General features: G+C 41.1%; 1 protein-coding gene across 1 annotated transcript; it reads right to left on the bottom strand.

The window, feature by feature from the left end:
- Positions 1–10,915: 10,915 nt before the first annotated feature.
- On the bottom strand, positions 10,916–14,709 carry NKX3-2 (NK3 homeobox 2). Its single transcript, XM_033930254.1, has 2 exons — positions 13,814–14,709; positions 10,916–12,469 (listed from the first exon to the last, which is right to left on the bottom strand). Exons 1-2 carry the CDS (start codon positions 14,235–14,237, stop codon positions 11,988–11,990), a joined length of 906 nt encoding a protein of 301 aa, XP_033786145.1. The 5' UTR covers positions 14,238–14,709; the 3' UTR covers positions 10,916–11,987.
- Between the last annotated feature and the right edge of the window lie 1,927 nt (positions 14,710–16,636).

Here is a 16,636-nt window from a genome sequence, read left to right as displayed (position 1 = left end):
CCTAATGGATAGGGTTACCATATGGCTCCAGAAAAAGGAGGACAGATTGAGACATCCAGGTTTTATTTCCATTGGTTTCAAAAGCAATAAAGCCCAGATGTCTCTATTTGTCCTCCTTACTTCCATTGCTTTCAGTAGAAGTAAAACCTGGATGTCTCAATCGGTCCTCCTTTTTCTGGAGCCATATGGTAACCCTACCAAGGGAGGCAAAGCAGAGGATGAGGATGATGGTCCTTGCTAAAAGGTGACACCTAGTGGCAGGATTCAGGGCTCATGATTACAAAATTCTGGAAGGAGCCCTGGTGCATGGCTCCGTTCTGCAACTCAGGAAGGGATAAGAGAACACTCACACACACATATATATATATAGAGAGAGAGAGAGAGAGAGATACAGGGTGAGGCAAAAAAAAAAAAAAATGTAACCCACTAGAGTTTTTTGCTGTTTCTCAGCAACCACTTGGAATTTCTGCAATAAATGTTACAGTTTTATTTGTTGTTACTGTCTACATTTATGTGCTGAGTGGAATGAGATTATCTTTTAAATATGACAGTTACAGACTTTTTAGCATAACTACCTAGCAATTTTTGCAAATTCAAAAATGTTTGCACTATAAAACCATCATTATTTGGAAAAAAAAAAAAAAAAAAAGGGTGGATACTAGCTTATGATGTCATGGTGACATAGACTTTTTAAATAAACTCACCAGACTTAAACTCCTTAGACTACCATGTCTGGGAAGCAATGCTGGAGATCTATCACAAGCTCCACCCAAAGCCGCAAGCAATTGCTGAACTCAAAGAGGTGCTGCAGATGATCTTGGATGGCCCAATTGACAAGGCTGTTAAGAACTTCCCAAAGAGACTGAAGGCCTGTGCTAAAACTAGGGGTGGATACTTTGGGCCAAATTCTACAAACAGCATCCCGATTGTAGGCGGCGATAGGCATCCTACTGCTGTCTAACCAGCCAATTGAGATGCCTGTTTAAAAAACAAACACTGTAGCCATCTGTTATGGGTACAGGGAGGCGACTAGGGATGCTTAAGCTCGCCCAAGGCTGGGTGTGGGCTTGGTTTTGCCCAGAAGTGGCCTTAGACAAGCTTAAGCAACCCTAGGTGTCTCCCTAGGGCCTTGATAGGTGCCTGAAATGTAGGCCAGCAAAATGCTGGCCTATATTGCAAATAGATGCGGCCGCTAAATTGACAGCCGCAAGGAAATCTCCCTACCGCAATCAGCTGAGCAGCCGCGGCAATGAACCCCGGACCCCCCACACATACAAGTTGGCAAGTAGGAGGGATGCCCACTCCAATCGCCACCCCCTACTCCTCCCAACATCCCTGGCAGGAAGGATGCCCACTCCCTGCTGTCGGCACCCCAGCAGCAGGGATGCCTTCTCCCTCCTGCTGACACCCCCCCGAACACATGACCCCCTGAATCCCCCACCCCCGAAACCTACCTGGACCCCCACCCCTGTACCTTTATCAGCAAGGCTGGCTGGAGGGATGCCTACTCCCTCTGGCCGGCAGGCCCGCCTTTTCAGAATGGCGGGCCTTTGCCTTCCCAGTGCATCCTGGGTTGCACTGGGGAGGGGCCTATGGCCCTGATTGGCCCAGGCCATTCCCAAGGGAGTGGTTTTAGGTATCTGGCCAATTGGAGTCTTAGTATACGCCCAGTGCATCCCAGAATACACTGGGAAGGAGGCCTAAGACTTCGGTTGGCCCAAGTGCCTAAAGCCCCTCCTATGGGAGGGGGTCTTAGACCCCTCTCCGGTGCATCCCAGGATACACCAGGAAGGGGAAGGACCACCATTCTGAAGAGGCAAGCCTGCCAACCAGAGGGATGTCATTTATAAAATCTAGGACAAATTTATAAAATCTCAGACACATTGTTACATATGTTGTTTGAATGATGTTTAGCTCCAACATTTTTCACACACAAAAATCACAAAAATGCTGATAACATCAACATAGCTTTAAGATAATTAAACATTGTTTATTAGTCATATGTAATGACTAATAAACACAAAATATTTCTCATTGAAATTCAAAGCGGAAGTTGAAAAAACTGTAGAGGGTTACTTTTTTTGCATGTGTGGGTGTATGTATGTTGGTGTGGGTGGGTGTGTGAAAAGAGTATAAAATAGATTATATGGGACTTGAAATGTAGGGTTTCAAACATTCATTTAATAGGGAAAGGGATGTAATTACACAGCCTTTCTGTGGTTACAATCAAAGTGGCTTTACATATTATATGCAGGTACTTATTTTGTACCTGGGACAATTGAAGGTTAAGTGACTTGCCCAGTGGGAATTGAAGTGCCCCAGGTTCTCAGGCCACTGTACTAACTATTAGGCTACTCATCCATTCCGATTGATCTCCATGATGTGCTTGGAGGAATGGGAACTCGGGAAAACCAGATTGGCAGATCCCTGGGTGCGCCCTAGTGCCTGGATTTTTCCTACCATTTCAAAGAAAAATAAATTGAGGCCAATGCAGTGGCTCAAATAAGTTCTGTGCACTGCCATGTTGGAGACCCCTCTCTGAAACCTGATCTGATCCCTGGGTGTGTTCTAGAGCTACTTAAAATAAAATGACAGTTTACTGGGTTTTACGATCTGGATATTATTCATAAACACTAGGATGTGCCAAGAGTAATTCTATAACAGTGCACTTACCCCCCCCCCCCCCCAATTCTATACAGTACATTTGTGTGCCCATTTTTCATACTTAGTGCAAAATTTAATGTTTTGGGGAATATTTCTAGTGGATAGAGTTGCTGCCTGAACACCCTGAGGTTGTGACTGTGAGTTCAATCCCAGCCTGTTCCCTCTGATTCTGGCCAAGTCACGTAATCCTCCATTGACCCAGGTGCCACAATTCGATTGTGAGCCTGCCTGGACAGAGAGGGAAAATAGTTAAGAACACCTAATTACTATTCAATGTATTGCAAACCATTTGGGGTGAATCTCTTCATGAAAAGGCAGTTAATAAATTCCAATAAATAAACTATTTTATTTCACGATTAGAAAAGAAATAGGAAAGTTCACTAATTGTATGAATCTAAGCTTCTGTAAAATAATCGTACCTGCAAAATAAACTAATGCATGTAAAATGTAGCTCCTTTAAAGGCTGGTGCAAGAGAGAATTAACTTGAGAACCTGTAGTCAAGTGGAAAAATTTGTACACTACAAACTTAGAGGGTCTAAAGCAGTGGTCTCAAACTCGCGGCCCACTAGGTATTATTTTGAGGCCCTCAGTATGTTTATCATAATCACAAAAGTAAGATAAAACAGATTCTCAATCATATGTCTGTTTAGTTTCGAGTTTTAATAAAATTTGATGGATCGCTTAATCATAATACAAAGCGATGAACAAGTTTAAAAACATGTAATACAATTCTCATTACAGGGAGACGACCTCATTAACGTAGCCAACCAACAAACAAAACAGATCCTAAGGGAAAATGAGGGAAGAAATACAATATTTTGACAGTAAAGGAAACGAGTAAGGAAAAAATGAAAGGAGGGGAAAGACAACGCTAAAAATCTGGTAAAAATTAATTAAAATAGTGATGGAGTTATTAAAAAAAAAAAAAATTAGCGGTTAAAAGCATCTTTAAAAAGAAAGCATTTCAACTTGCTATAAATTACAATATTATTATTAAAACTTAGGGCTCCTTTTAGCGCACGCACCTTTGTAGCGCGTGCTAAGCCCCGCACTAGCCGAAAAACTACTGCCTGCTCAAGAGGTGGCGGTAGCGGCTCGTGTGGCCGGCAAATTAGCGCGTGCTATTACGCGTGTTAAAACGCTAACGCAGCTTCATTAAAGGAGCCCTTAGCCACAAGGAAAGATTTATAAACTATAAAGGGTTTTACCTCATGCAAAATTGTCATTTCTTTAACAAGACATTAACTATTTTTTCCGAGACCCTCCAAGGACCTAGAAATCCAAAATGTGGCCCTGCAAAGGGTTTGAGTTTGAGACCACTGGTCTAAAGGCCCTTCTGCCTACATGTTTTAATGAAGGAAAAAGGAGTACCTCATGGCCAGATGAGACTTTATAGATACAAGAATTTTACTGGCGGATGAGAGGTGCAGATAAGAGCCAGTGGCACATGGCAGTTTGCAGAGATGGCATTTTATGAGAGCGTTTGCAGGTTGGTGAATTACTTCTAATGTGCCGCAGTACCTAACTGAGCTATCTCGATACTGCAGGCAGTATTGAAGGTTTATTTCTTAAAAAGGTTTTATGCCAGTATTTCCCGCTCTGAATTTTACAGAATGGTTCTGTTGATGCACCTGGACCAAAATGAATGGAAAACTTCAGGAAATCAGCCCATTTGATGCTCCAGAGAGTGATACAACAAGGATGTTAAATGGGATATAATATCGTACAAAGGTCAAAGCGCCCAATAAATAAGAAAGATGCAACTCGCTGGCTTCAGATAGAATTCTCTTAATGTCTGTTGTTCTGAAAGGTCTACGTATAAATAAACGCTATGATTGTACTACAAAGGGCTCCTTTTTACAAAGGCTAAACTGCCGCATGCGCTAGTCGCTACCGCCTTCTTTTCAGCAGGCAGTACATTTTTGGCTAGCGCATGCTCTAGCGCGCGCTAATCTAGTACATGCGTTAAAAACGCTAGCGCACCTTTGTAAAAGGAGCCCAAAGTTTTGAAAACTGGGAAACACACAACTGCCACCCTATTTGGTTGGAAACAAGCCTAGCACAGCCTAGACCTAGCTTAATCGATTTAGCGTCTTACCCGTAAGGAACTGCAATGTCAGCGCTCTTGTTTCTTGAATGCCCAGAGTCCCTCAGATCCACAGTAGTTTTTAGTTTTATTTCACAAATGACGAATGAGTTACAAAACACCCCAATGTGCCTCTTCCTTACCATTTCATCCTTCCCTGCGCCTCTCAGTTTTTGTTTTCCTCACCTTTTTAAGTTTAAGTTTATTAGGATTTTATATACCGCCTATCAAGGTTATCTAAGCGGTTTTTACAATCAGGTACTCAAGCATTTTTCCCTCTCTGTCCCGGTGGGCTCACAATCTATCTAACGTACCTGGGGCTACGGAGGATTAAGTGACTTGCCCAGGGTCACAAGGAGCAGCGCAGGGTTTGAACCCACAGCCCCAGGGTGCTGAGGCTGTAGATCCAACCACTGCACCACACACTCCTTTTGGTATCACATGACAGCGGTCTAAAAACGATTTTCATCTTTAATTTTACCTTTGAATGTATTGTTTAAGGAATAAGAGATGGTAGACAGGAATTCCCCTTTTCTAGAGCAACTGCATTTCTTGGAATGAAAATGCTCTGGAGATAACTTGGTCCGTTAATGCAAGAAATTATCTTACAAGTGTGCCTCACTCCATTTTAAACTACTTTGTTCAAAGATTTATGATTTTCATAGATCCTCAGAGGGCCACCACGCACTCAAATGTGTTTCATAGTGCGGGGCTTTATGCACCCTTTCGTCACTGGACCTGATTTTTTAGTTAAGTATAACATACGTTTTTAATGTTATGACTAAAGTATAGGTATTCTAGAAGTACTTAGCTTCATTAATATGAGTATAATCCTGGGGTTCATCATTGTTATTCTCCAGTATATAAATAAAAAAAAATCACTTAGGATAAGCCAGTAGGTAAACTTACGTCACACTATGACGTCCCTTAGATGACGGGACGTCGTCGTTGTGATAGCGTATATAACAGCTGACCAAATACGTGAACGCCATTTCGTCAATGACGCAGTGGTTGGTGAAAGTGGTTACTGAACGGTAAGGAATCATTAGTTTTAAAGATATATAGGAATGATAAATATAGGTTATACGGTTAAGGTATAGATACTTAGGAAACCTGTATATGACTTTACTTATTTGTAAACTTTTTTAGGGAGAGGGAGCCTTGATAAAGCCCTGTGAGACAGACGGGCGAAACATGTTGGACATTTATGTTTCTACCCTCCCGACTAGCGTCAACTAAAAAGCTAAGTACTTCTAGAATACCTATACTTTAGTCATAACATTAAAACGTATGTTATACTTAACTAAAAAAATCAGGTCCAGTGACGAAAGGGTGCATAAAGCCCCGCACTATGAAACACATTTGAGTGCGTGGTGGCCCTCTGAGGATCTATGAAAATCATAAATCTTTGAACAAAGTAGTTTAAAATGGAGTGAGGCACACTTGTAAGATAATTTCTTGCATTAACGGACTGAATTATGCAATAGTCCCCATTTAAGTCAATTAAGTGCTGAGATTTTCATTGCTGGAAATAACTTGAACACACCCTCTCCATCCCATTTTTTTTTTTTTTTGGAACGCAGAAATCCTGATTTACATAGCGCTCACTTTCATATTTCACCTGTATGTGGGCTGCAGTAAGGAAAAGTCGGATCTGTAATCCAACATGAATAGGATAGGAAAACATTAGTTCCAAGATCAGATGAACCATGGAGCATGAATCCCTCGGCTACTTACAGTTCATTCCAGCTATGTCTTGAATACCATAAATCAACCAGTTCATCGTGTTATTAGTAATTGTTTTCCATATTTTTAATACTGAGGGTGAACTTTTTTTCTTTTATATGTCCTGGCTAATTAAGTATTCATCTTTTATGGGACCTTTGTGATCCGGTGTAAACTAACTGATTTCAAATTAATAGGTGTATGGCTAACACCACACCTTATATGTATAAGATTAACCTTACACCATGTATCTTGAAAATCACAAATATTAGGTTCATTTTTTAAAATTTAGAGGTGTCTTATTTTAAGTCTTTAAGTAAAATAGAAAATAATGTTTTTTTATATAAAAACTTCGATATTACACTACACAGTCCTTAGGAGTGTAGGGACACAACACATTTAAATATTTTTAGTTGAGTAATATTTAAAGTGCAGAACATTTTCCCTCTATCATTAATTTTGTTTTCCGCTTCATCAAAGAAGAATATATGTCAGAAATGCTTCTCTTTGTACAGAAATCTTGATGGCATGTTAAAAGTTATCTAGCCGCTCCAGTTAACTACTGTAGTCTAAAAGCCACAGTTTTGCAACTCCGTCATCATCTATAATACACTCTATTTTAACCTCTCCAGTAGGACCCACCCTTCATTCAAATATGTTTGTATTCCAAAGTCCATCTAAAAGGTTGCTGGAGGAAAAAGAGTAACAAAAGTTTCTCTGGCACAGCAACAATATAAAATAAGTCCAAGATTTTCTGTAATAAACACGTGTTTTTTTTTTATAATATATGCGAAAACCCCTAATTTACAAGGGGCCCCTAAAAAGTTCTCGGCCCAACCAAGAAGATAATGGTGTGCAGCCATAAAACTTATTCCATACTTTTCCTGATGCTTTTCCTTTCATTTCTTATCACTGAAACAAAAAAAAAAGTGTCAAGAAAAGTGTGGAATAACTTGTAAGCTTCATGGCTCCACCTCTTCTTGGTTGGGCTGAGAACTTTTCCGCGGCTTCTCCTAGTACACTCTTTCTCTGTATATTCATACCAGGGTGGTTTGAAAAGTTTGGTTAAAAAAAAAAAAGCAAGTTAAACAACGTAGTAGTCTCTCTCCATCGAGGGCTATATAGAGTCCGGTGAGTTTCCCGTTTTTTCCTATTGTGGGAAAAACATTGTGAATAGCTCTTGATGGAGAGACCAAGGGCTCCTTTTACTAAGGTGCGCTAGCGTTTTTAGCACGCACTGCATTGCCCTGCGTGCCACCCCCACGCTACATGCCAAGAACTAACGCCAGCTCAATGCTGGCGTTAGCGTCTAGCGTGTGCGGCAATGCGGTGTGCGCTAAGTGCGCATTAAAACCGCTAGTGCAGCTTAGTAAAAGGAGCCCCAAGTTGTTAACTTTTTTTTTGTTTTTTTACCAAACCTTTCAAACGATCCTGTATGAGCCCCCCCCCCCCGCCCCTCCCCACTCAGCTTAGTAATGTTATCAAAATATTTAAAATGTACTTTAATCAATGTTTTTGGTAATCTTACTTTAAAAAGAATAACTGCTCAGAAAATAGATGGTTGTTCCTGCCCATATTATCTCAGCATGGATGGCCTGCGCATTTAATAGCTTGTGACGCAATGAATTTTCATAAATACTTTTGAGCCTGGAAAAAATAATTTTATGAACTATAACTGTGAAATTCTAAGCACCATTTTCACCACAAGGAGTACTGCAACACGTTTATTTTAAGACAAAATTAACCTAAGACAAAGTACCATCATCTAAGATTTTGGGCTTCAATATTGGCAGCCGTCAAGAAACGTTTCAAGAGCACGGTGTTCTTTCTGATTATCTTTGCTCTGTGTAGAAATCCTGTCTGCCTTCTAAAGATTTTGTTCATAATTTGAAAAGATGCCAATGCTCCAACCTTTATCTTCAGAAGTAGCAGCAACAATAAAATAAAATGTAAAACTGTAATGTGATCTTTACTGAAAAACTACCTTAATAATCTCATTCAATAATTATTTAATATCACATAAATTATGTACTTGTAAACTATTTCTATTCGTATCATACTGTACAGCTGTACTGTAATACCTTTGATGACTTTGTTTGCTTTGTATTTTATACATATACTGTTACACTCCATTATAACATTATGCAATACAATTTCATGGGGGGGAAAAATGTGAGTAACTGGGGTAATCAGATTTCCCTTTGTTGTGTTAATAATTCAGAATTCAGGCAGATGAAACTTTGAGTCCAAACTATGTCATAATTCGAACAGAAAGAAAAGCAGACCTTAGTGCCTAAATACTTACTTACCCGTCTTTGGCTGTAGCGGGAGAAAAATAAATGTCTCACTATATGCTTCCTGCAAACGACTTAATACCGCTAGCTCCTTCCCACTTCCCAATACCTTCCCGATTCCCCAAAGCAACCTCATCTACTCTTTATCTCCTCTAGAAATTACCAGGTATCTTCTTCTTGCAATATGTTTTTTTGTCATTCTTTTGTGATCCGCCTTGAACCGCAAGGCAATGGCGGAATAGAAATCTCTAATGTAATGTAATTTAAGTGTAAACTAAAAACTGCAGTAAATAGAATTTCTCCCAGTGAAGTTTTAGCCTGACAACGGGCTAGCCAGTGCTGCAGAACCTTGATCTGCAGAGTTTGAAAATAAAACTACAACTAATACTCGTGTGCATTCTTCTAAATAAAATAATAATAGTTTATATCCGATGGTCTTCTTGAAAAGCACATCTAACAGCCGCAGAGGTCAATAAAGTCAGCTACTGTTTCCTTCCCTATGACTTGGTCACTGATAAACAAAACCGTTGATTTTATCCACTGAAAACCAACATTCAAATTATTAATGTTCAATTTAAATTGTTGTTAAAGGGTTTGCTTCATAAATTGAAACTCCAGTATTCTTTCAGCATGCCATAATATTTTTTTCTATCCAGGACACTGATAACAAAATATAAAATAATATATATGATTTATCTGTGCATGTATCCTGCACCAATAAGGACTGTGGTAAGCGATTTTAAAAGGCCATCCGGCTTGAGATATGATTCAGTTCCCACATAATGGGTGTGGTCATCTGACCCTAGCTGAACTTCCATTAGATCAATCATTTGTATTTAAATCGCAACCTAAAATGCACCTTTGTGTAACATAGTTCAATAAAATATTTAAAAAATGCAGTGAACTAATTTTGCCAAGCAACTTGATGGCAGAAATATTGTTTTTCCAATACAATCCAGTATTTTGACCGAGTCTTAGATGCCTTTCATCACTAATTCTCACTTGAAAAAATGAGAACTTATTCAAGCTGCACAGATCGGGGAATAATCTAAACACGTATTGTGGGCATGGATACATATATATATTATAAATATAATATACATATCAGGGATGTTTTTAATATGCACGCTCAGTATGCAGTTAGTTAAGAGGCTTTGTAAGTAAAATTCACAAACAAAGATATTGCTCATAAGAACATAAGAATAGCCTTACTGGGTCAGACTAATGGTCCATCAAGACCAGTGGCCCATTCGCACAATGGCCAATCCAGGTCACTAGTATCTGACCAAAACCCAAAGAGTAGCAACATTCTGTGCTACTGATCCAGGGAAGCAGAGACTTCCCTCATGTCTTAATAACAGACTATGGACTTTTCCTCCAAGAATTTGTCCAAACCATTCTTAAAACCAGCTACGCTATCCGCTTTTACCACAACCTCTGGCTATGCGTTCCAGAGCTTAACTGTTCTCTGGGTGAAAAATTTTTTCCCTCCTAAAAATATTTCCCTTCATTTATTTGGTAGTTTAATTAGAAATGTAGTTGAAAATGAATTATTCTGTGTTTTTCAGAAACAAATTACAATGTGGAAGCATGTTATAAACACTACAGGCTACCTGCACTGGAAGAGAGCGTACTGTGCCTTGCCTGCCACCTATAATAGTGAAAATGGCAGTTAGAACTAGTTTTAGAATGATCCTTTCTCCATTTATGGCAGGGGGGTCAAAAGTTTGTAAATGCATATGCTCCCAGAAGCTTTGCTAAATGCAGTTGCATCATAGTTCACACTCAGAAACCTGGGCTTTTAAAATAAGATTCGGATAGCCAATGCAATTTTGAAAACAAAATCAACCACCCCCTCACATTCCTCGGCACTTAACCGTGATTTCAAGCCGATTCCTTCTATGGCTTTTCAGCTGCACTAGTTTTGTACAAATCGGAAGGAGTAATGATATGTAAACAACTGTAAACCTTGACTTAAACACAATTAGGTGGGTTACCTAAGTTTCCTACAAAAAGAGCTTGGTCTTTTCAACAAGAAAAAAAAAGACAATTTAAAACTTGCTACTTTCAAACTCTTTTAATGACTGATTATTTTCTCTTCATAAATAAAATATCTACTTTGACTTTTATGAAGCTTAAAAATAGCACGGTGGGCTTAACTCTGTTATGATAGGCTAAAATTTATAAATTAAGAAAAGTATAACGGAGAGATTGCAAACACTGACAGTCATTTCTAAGTAAATATTTCACTTGAGTAAACAGTGCCTACATTAAAAGGAAAGGTTAAAGCTGAGTTTTCTTGAAAAGATTCTTATATTAATGATGTATGAATCACACAATCCTAGGCTATAAATTTGTTGAGAAAAAAAAGGCACTGAGTAGTATTGAGGTTTCCCACGTCATTGATTATAAAGTCTGACTAGAACTATTCACATTGAATATAAAAATAATAATTTCATCCAGAAAGTGCGAAAAATAATCTTATCCCTAAATACATCAGAATATGAAATCAAGGCTACAAGTATTGCCCTCTGTGAAGCTTTCCTGATTACTATTGAGCACAATAACAGAGAAGCTAGAAGGGCCTACACGGAAAGCACTGGAAAAAAAAAACTGAAGGAAAGGCCATTCCTACATTTAGCAGGAAAAAAAGCAAGAAAAGCAAAAGAAACAAACAGAAAAATCAGGGCACATAGTTCTGCAAGCCAGCCAGAAGCAACTTAGATCTATCTTCAGGTCACTTCCTCAGGCATCCTTGGTATTCCTTGTGGATTGTTAAAAATTGTTGCTATTTTTATGTACAGTATTTCTTTATTTTTGCAATTGTGTTGTTGTAATATCATTTCCCCCATATGAAAGTCCATATAGTCAATCCTTAAAAAAAATATGCTTTATGCACAAATATTGACAGCATGGATACCATGAACTCGAAATATATAGCTATATTTATCGGTGGTGCAGAAATAAAGTTCGGAGGTTTGATGGTTGGCTCCTGGGGTGGGGGGGAGGGGAAGTAATTTTGTGCTTTTCAGCCTCACTCTTGGATCCCAGGTTTAAAGAGACGGATCTCTGGTGCTGGTGGTTCAACTAGGGAAGAGAGGGAAGACAAATAATAAAAGGAACCATTGTGTGATGTCCTCCTGCAATTCCTTTCTAATCAAGAGAGTCAGTAGCGCTTAGAAAGCAATAAATAGCGGGTACTTGTAGTCGCGAGAAGTCAGGGAGCGGCACCCGTGCAGGCTGCGGCCGCGGCAGCAGCCAACGTCCAGGCGGGCAGGCAGTAGTAGGGGTAGAAGCAGGAAGGCTGCAGGGAGAGCAGCGAGGGCCGCAGCTGCAGCTCCCCAGGCTGGTACTGTCTCTGATCGTCGCGCACCAGCACCTTCACGGCCACCCTCTTGGCTGCCGCTGCAGGGGCGATGGCTGCGGCAGCCAGCAGATCGGCGGCCAGCTGCCGGCGCTTGGTCTTGTAGCGGCGGTTCTGGAACCAGATCTTGACCTGCGTCTCGGTGAGCTTGAGCGAGGCGGCCAGGTCCGCGCGCTCCGGGCCCGATAGGTAGCGCTGGTGGTTGAAGCGGCGCTCGAGCTCGAAGACCTGTGCGTGCGAGAAGGCGGCACGCGAGCGCTTTTTGCGTGGCTTGGTCACCTCCAGGAGTAGCTTCGGGCCCGAGGGGGCCTCGTCCTCCCCCCGGGGGCTGCGATCTGCGGATGGAGGAGACAAGAACATAGCCCTTAGCGAAAGTGCAACAACATATCACCAAGCCCAACAGCCAAAAATATCCATGAGGGTCAACATTCAATTGAACTAACAATTGCCATCATTATCACACAAAAAAAGGGGATTTACACGGGTTATAATATGTCCTAGAAGCGAATCTTTTATTGTCAGAAGGGCAGCCTTTAGTTTTTTAAACATTTTTTTGTCAAGAAGGTTCTCAAGGAGGCAGTAAGATATTCATTTTCATAAAAAATATCAGTTACCATCCCCCACCCTTCATGTTTGCGTTGTATGGTTTCTGGCTTTCAGAAATGGCCTCACATAAATATGTCTCTTATTAAGATCCACCCTAGGAAAAAATGCTTGAGGATTTTTCTTTATTTTGTAAACTACATTCTTAAAAAACATATAGAACAGATTCACTCCGAGTTAATCATAGCTTTCTTTGGCATGTGTAAAATTTATACGTGAAGAGCCTTTGCAGGAACTTGTGCGTAGGCCTCAGAGAGTTTCGGGTGTGCTTTTTTGCTCTTGGTGTTCTGGGACTTGGTTGTCATTTTGGGCTATAAAATTACTTTTTAGCACCAAAAGAGAAGTCCTTTGAATATGATTTTTAAATTTTAGCTATCTGTGTCCTTCAGTGAAAATGAGGCCTCTCAGCTCTGCACAATCTCCCATTCTCTCTGATTACTAGCCTGGGTCTGAGAGAGCTTAAAGGCAGAGATGGGAATACAATGCTCCCTCCATCAAGAGTTTCATTTCATCAACAATTAGAAACTGAGGAAAACTTAGATCTATTCTTAGATCAATGAAGTGCAATATTTTTGGTAAAATAGGATAAAATGAATACATAACACCCGGGACTTTTTTTTTTTTCCACTGTAATAATTATGTCATATCGGTTCGTTCAGCAGGACTCCACTTTCCAGGAAATATCTGTTCTTCCGGAAATCTTGTTTCATGCTTTAATACTGTCATAAGAGGTAGTGAGAGTGTTGTAGCTCACCCAGAGGGTGCAGGATTATACGGGGCCTTCCCTGCACCCCCACCCCAGTTATAAAATGTGCTCAGACTGGTCTAAACACAGCAGCTCCCCCTGCCTGGCTGCAGATCCTCAGAACAGTGCACTGCTCTCAAACCATAGTATTGCTGTAATATCATCCCCCTCCCATGCATTCTTATATTATTAACAGTAGCAAACTCTACAGGAATCTACAGGAAATTCTATTGGCGATCCCCTCCCGCCACTTGGGAAGCCACATCTGCTGGTTTAGGCCCTATTAATGTAGCAGGTAAAGGTGGACCGGGAGGCATCATGCACGCCGTACCTGACACGCTGGCCGACAATTCGCTGTCACTGTGGCCCTGGGGCTCATCTTCCTCCTTGGGCTGGGCTTCACCAGGCCGGGGGTGACCACAGAGACTACCCGGTGGATCCTCCTGCGGTCCCCGGGCCATCGGTCGCCCCTCCCCCTCATTCTCGTCGCTGAGTGCAGAGTCCGAATCTCCCCAGCAACAGCTGCTTGCCACCTCGGCCGACCCCTCAGAAGGAGCTCCAGCTGCCATCCCCGGGCCCTCGGCGCAAGGGAAGCCCTCCTCCAGCTCCCTGAACAGCCGCCAGCAACAGGAGGGGGAGGCGCCGGTGGGGAGCAGCCGCCTGTCTAGGGGGCAGCAGCCGCCCCGATCTTCCTTCTTGTTCAGGATGGCCTGGATGGAGAAGGGCGTCAGGGTGCTGCTGCCTCGGAGAGCCATGGGCAGCAAACGAAGGGGGAAGGGAGGGGAGGAGAGACGGGGAGGAGGGAGGAGGTAGATGGAGACAGGGAGTATCTAGGAAAAGGAAGATGGTGAAAGTTGTGTGTGTGTGTGTGGGGGGGGGATCAGGAAAAGAAAGAGAGCTGGAAAAGATTAGGAGAGAAGGTAGAGTGAGATGAAGGTTTCGGGGGAGGGGGGGCGGTTAACAGAAAGAAAGATGGAGCACAAGAGAAAGAGTAGGATCGGTGCTTGCAGCTCTCGCACCCCTGATTCCCCGATCCGGCAGCCCCAGCTCCCTTCCGTGTCTCAGCCGGAGAATGTCATCGCTTCCTCGGGCTCTTGCAGCTATCCAGGGGCCGGGCAGTGATGAAACGCCAGAGAGAGGCAAAGCAAAGCCTCGTAGCTGCAGCTCAGAAGTAGCGTTACAACTCGATTTCTTGGCCGTGAACACTCTTTTTTTTCTGTCTCTCTCACTGCATTTTCCCCCTTCTCTACATTTTTTTTCTCGCTTTGGTCCCGGTGTCATTCCACACCTGTGACTGACAGCCCCAGCCCCAAGCCTCTGATTGGCTGAAGCCCAAATGAAGGCCAGAGCTGATTGGCTGACTCCGGCCGAGCGCTGTTGATTTAAGCGGCCAAGTTGATTAGAACCGGACCTGGGTTGTTAACCCTTCGCTGGCAAGTGGGGTTTGCTGCGCATGCATCACTCATGTTGTGTCTGCTTCCATCTATAAAGTATCCGTCGCCGAGCCGACGTAGTGCCCTTATAAATTTATGAATAAGCAAATGGTGCATCGATACAAAATAATTTCACGTTTCCATTCACGGTTTCCATGACCTTGCTGAAGTAAATTCATTGTGAAACGCAGTTAACTCTTAAAATGCGAGCGATTTAAAGTGCTTATTGAGGCAAAGGGGATATTCAAAATCATTTCCTTTTTTTTGTTGTTGTTGTTCTGTCATTGGAATACGTTGGACTAAGCTTTGCAAGCTCCATATTAGCTCGCAGAGGATATATGAAAGCAGAACTGAAATCGTTTTTCTACTGGAAATTGGAAGAAATTGATATTTCACATTTTTCGAGGAAACGCCTTGAAAATCTGATTATTTACCCTTTCCTGGCTTCATGCCTTCACAATACGGTCAGCGAATTATTAAAAAAGCCCATTTCGAAATAGATATGTGACCGTCTCAGGGAAAATAAGACTAAAGTCTGAGTGACTTTAGCTGTTTCTCCTAGAGAAGGTCACGTATTAGAGAGAAAGTTCACTTTAGCATTTGACTGACTTGTGCCAGTGTCACAACGCGCTTTCCAAATCATTTTAAATGTCTTATTAAACAGCAGTAAGGAAAATAAATTGCATTTGATTCTTGGTAGTGCTTCTGAACAGATCTACCGATTATGCACTTGGGATGATAAGGCTTCCAGAAATTATGGTTGTTGTCACTATAAAGAAACTGAATATCCATCAAATCAAAGAAAATAATTTTGAAAATAACACTAAAAAAACGACAAAAAAATACCAATTCCCATTCTATATATTTTTTTCTCGTTGGATAAGGAAATATATTTGAATGAAATAATACATAAAACTGTCTTCAAAGTTCATAAACGGGTTGCCACTCAAAAATAACAATCTTTTTTTCTTTTTTTTTTTTAAAGTAAGGTTTTTACTTCATTTATCTTTATGTCTATTAAACGGAGAGAGAGAGAGGGGGGGGGGAACCCATCAATCTATAGAGCAGTGGTCTCCAACTTAAACCCTTTGCAGGGCCACATTTTGGATTTGTAGGTACTTGGAGGGCCTCAGAAAAAAAATAGTTAATGTCTTATTAAAGAAATGACAATTTTGCATAGTTTATAAATCTTTCCTTTTGGCTAAGTCTTAATCTTAATATTGTCATTTATAACTAAAGAGACATATGATCAAGAAACTGTTTTATTTTACTTTTGTGTGATTATGATAAACACACTGAGGGCCTCAAAATAGTACCTGGTTGGCCACATGTGGCCCCGGGGTCACGAGTTTGAGACCACTGCTATAGACAGACAAATAGATATATAATATTAAATTGAGATCAATGATGTAGTCATGTGTTATACTTTTGATGTAACTCATGTATATAATTATATTTTAAAAAATCATTAGCGCTTAACAATTATACCCAATTGCAATTTTAATTAACAACGCTTTCGGTTTATTTTATTCTTCCTTCTCCCCTGTTTTTTTTTTTCTGGGCTCCTGGATAAAAACAAATATCCAGTCTAGGAGCTATTTCCAGTATGTCCCTGTCCATCGATTTGGTTATTCGGGTCAACGTGTTTTCCCGACCGATTTTACAAGGCCTTAGCCCAAACGATTAGAAAGGCCCAGATTTCTGAAATTGTCCAAAATGAT

The sequence above is a fragment of the Geotrypetes seraphini genome, chromosome 1 (assembly GCF_902459505.1).
Source record: "Geotrypetes seraphini chromosome 1, aGeoSer1.1, whole genome shotgun sequence".
Lineage (NCBI taxonomy): Eukaryota > Metazoa > Chordata > Amphibia > Gymnophiona > Dermophiidae > Geotrypetes > Geotrypetes seraphini.
The sequence above is the reverse complement of the archived record's forward strand: the minus strand, read 5'-3'. Positions and strand labels throughout refer to the sequence as shown.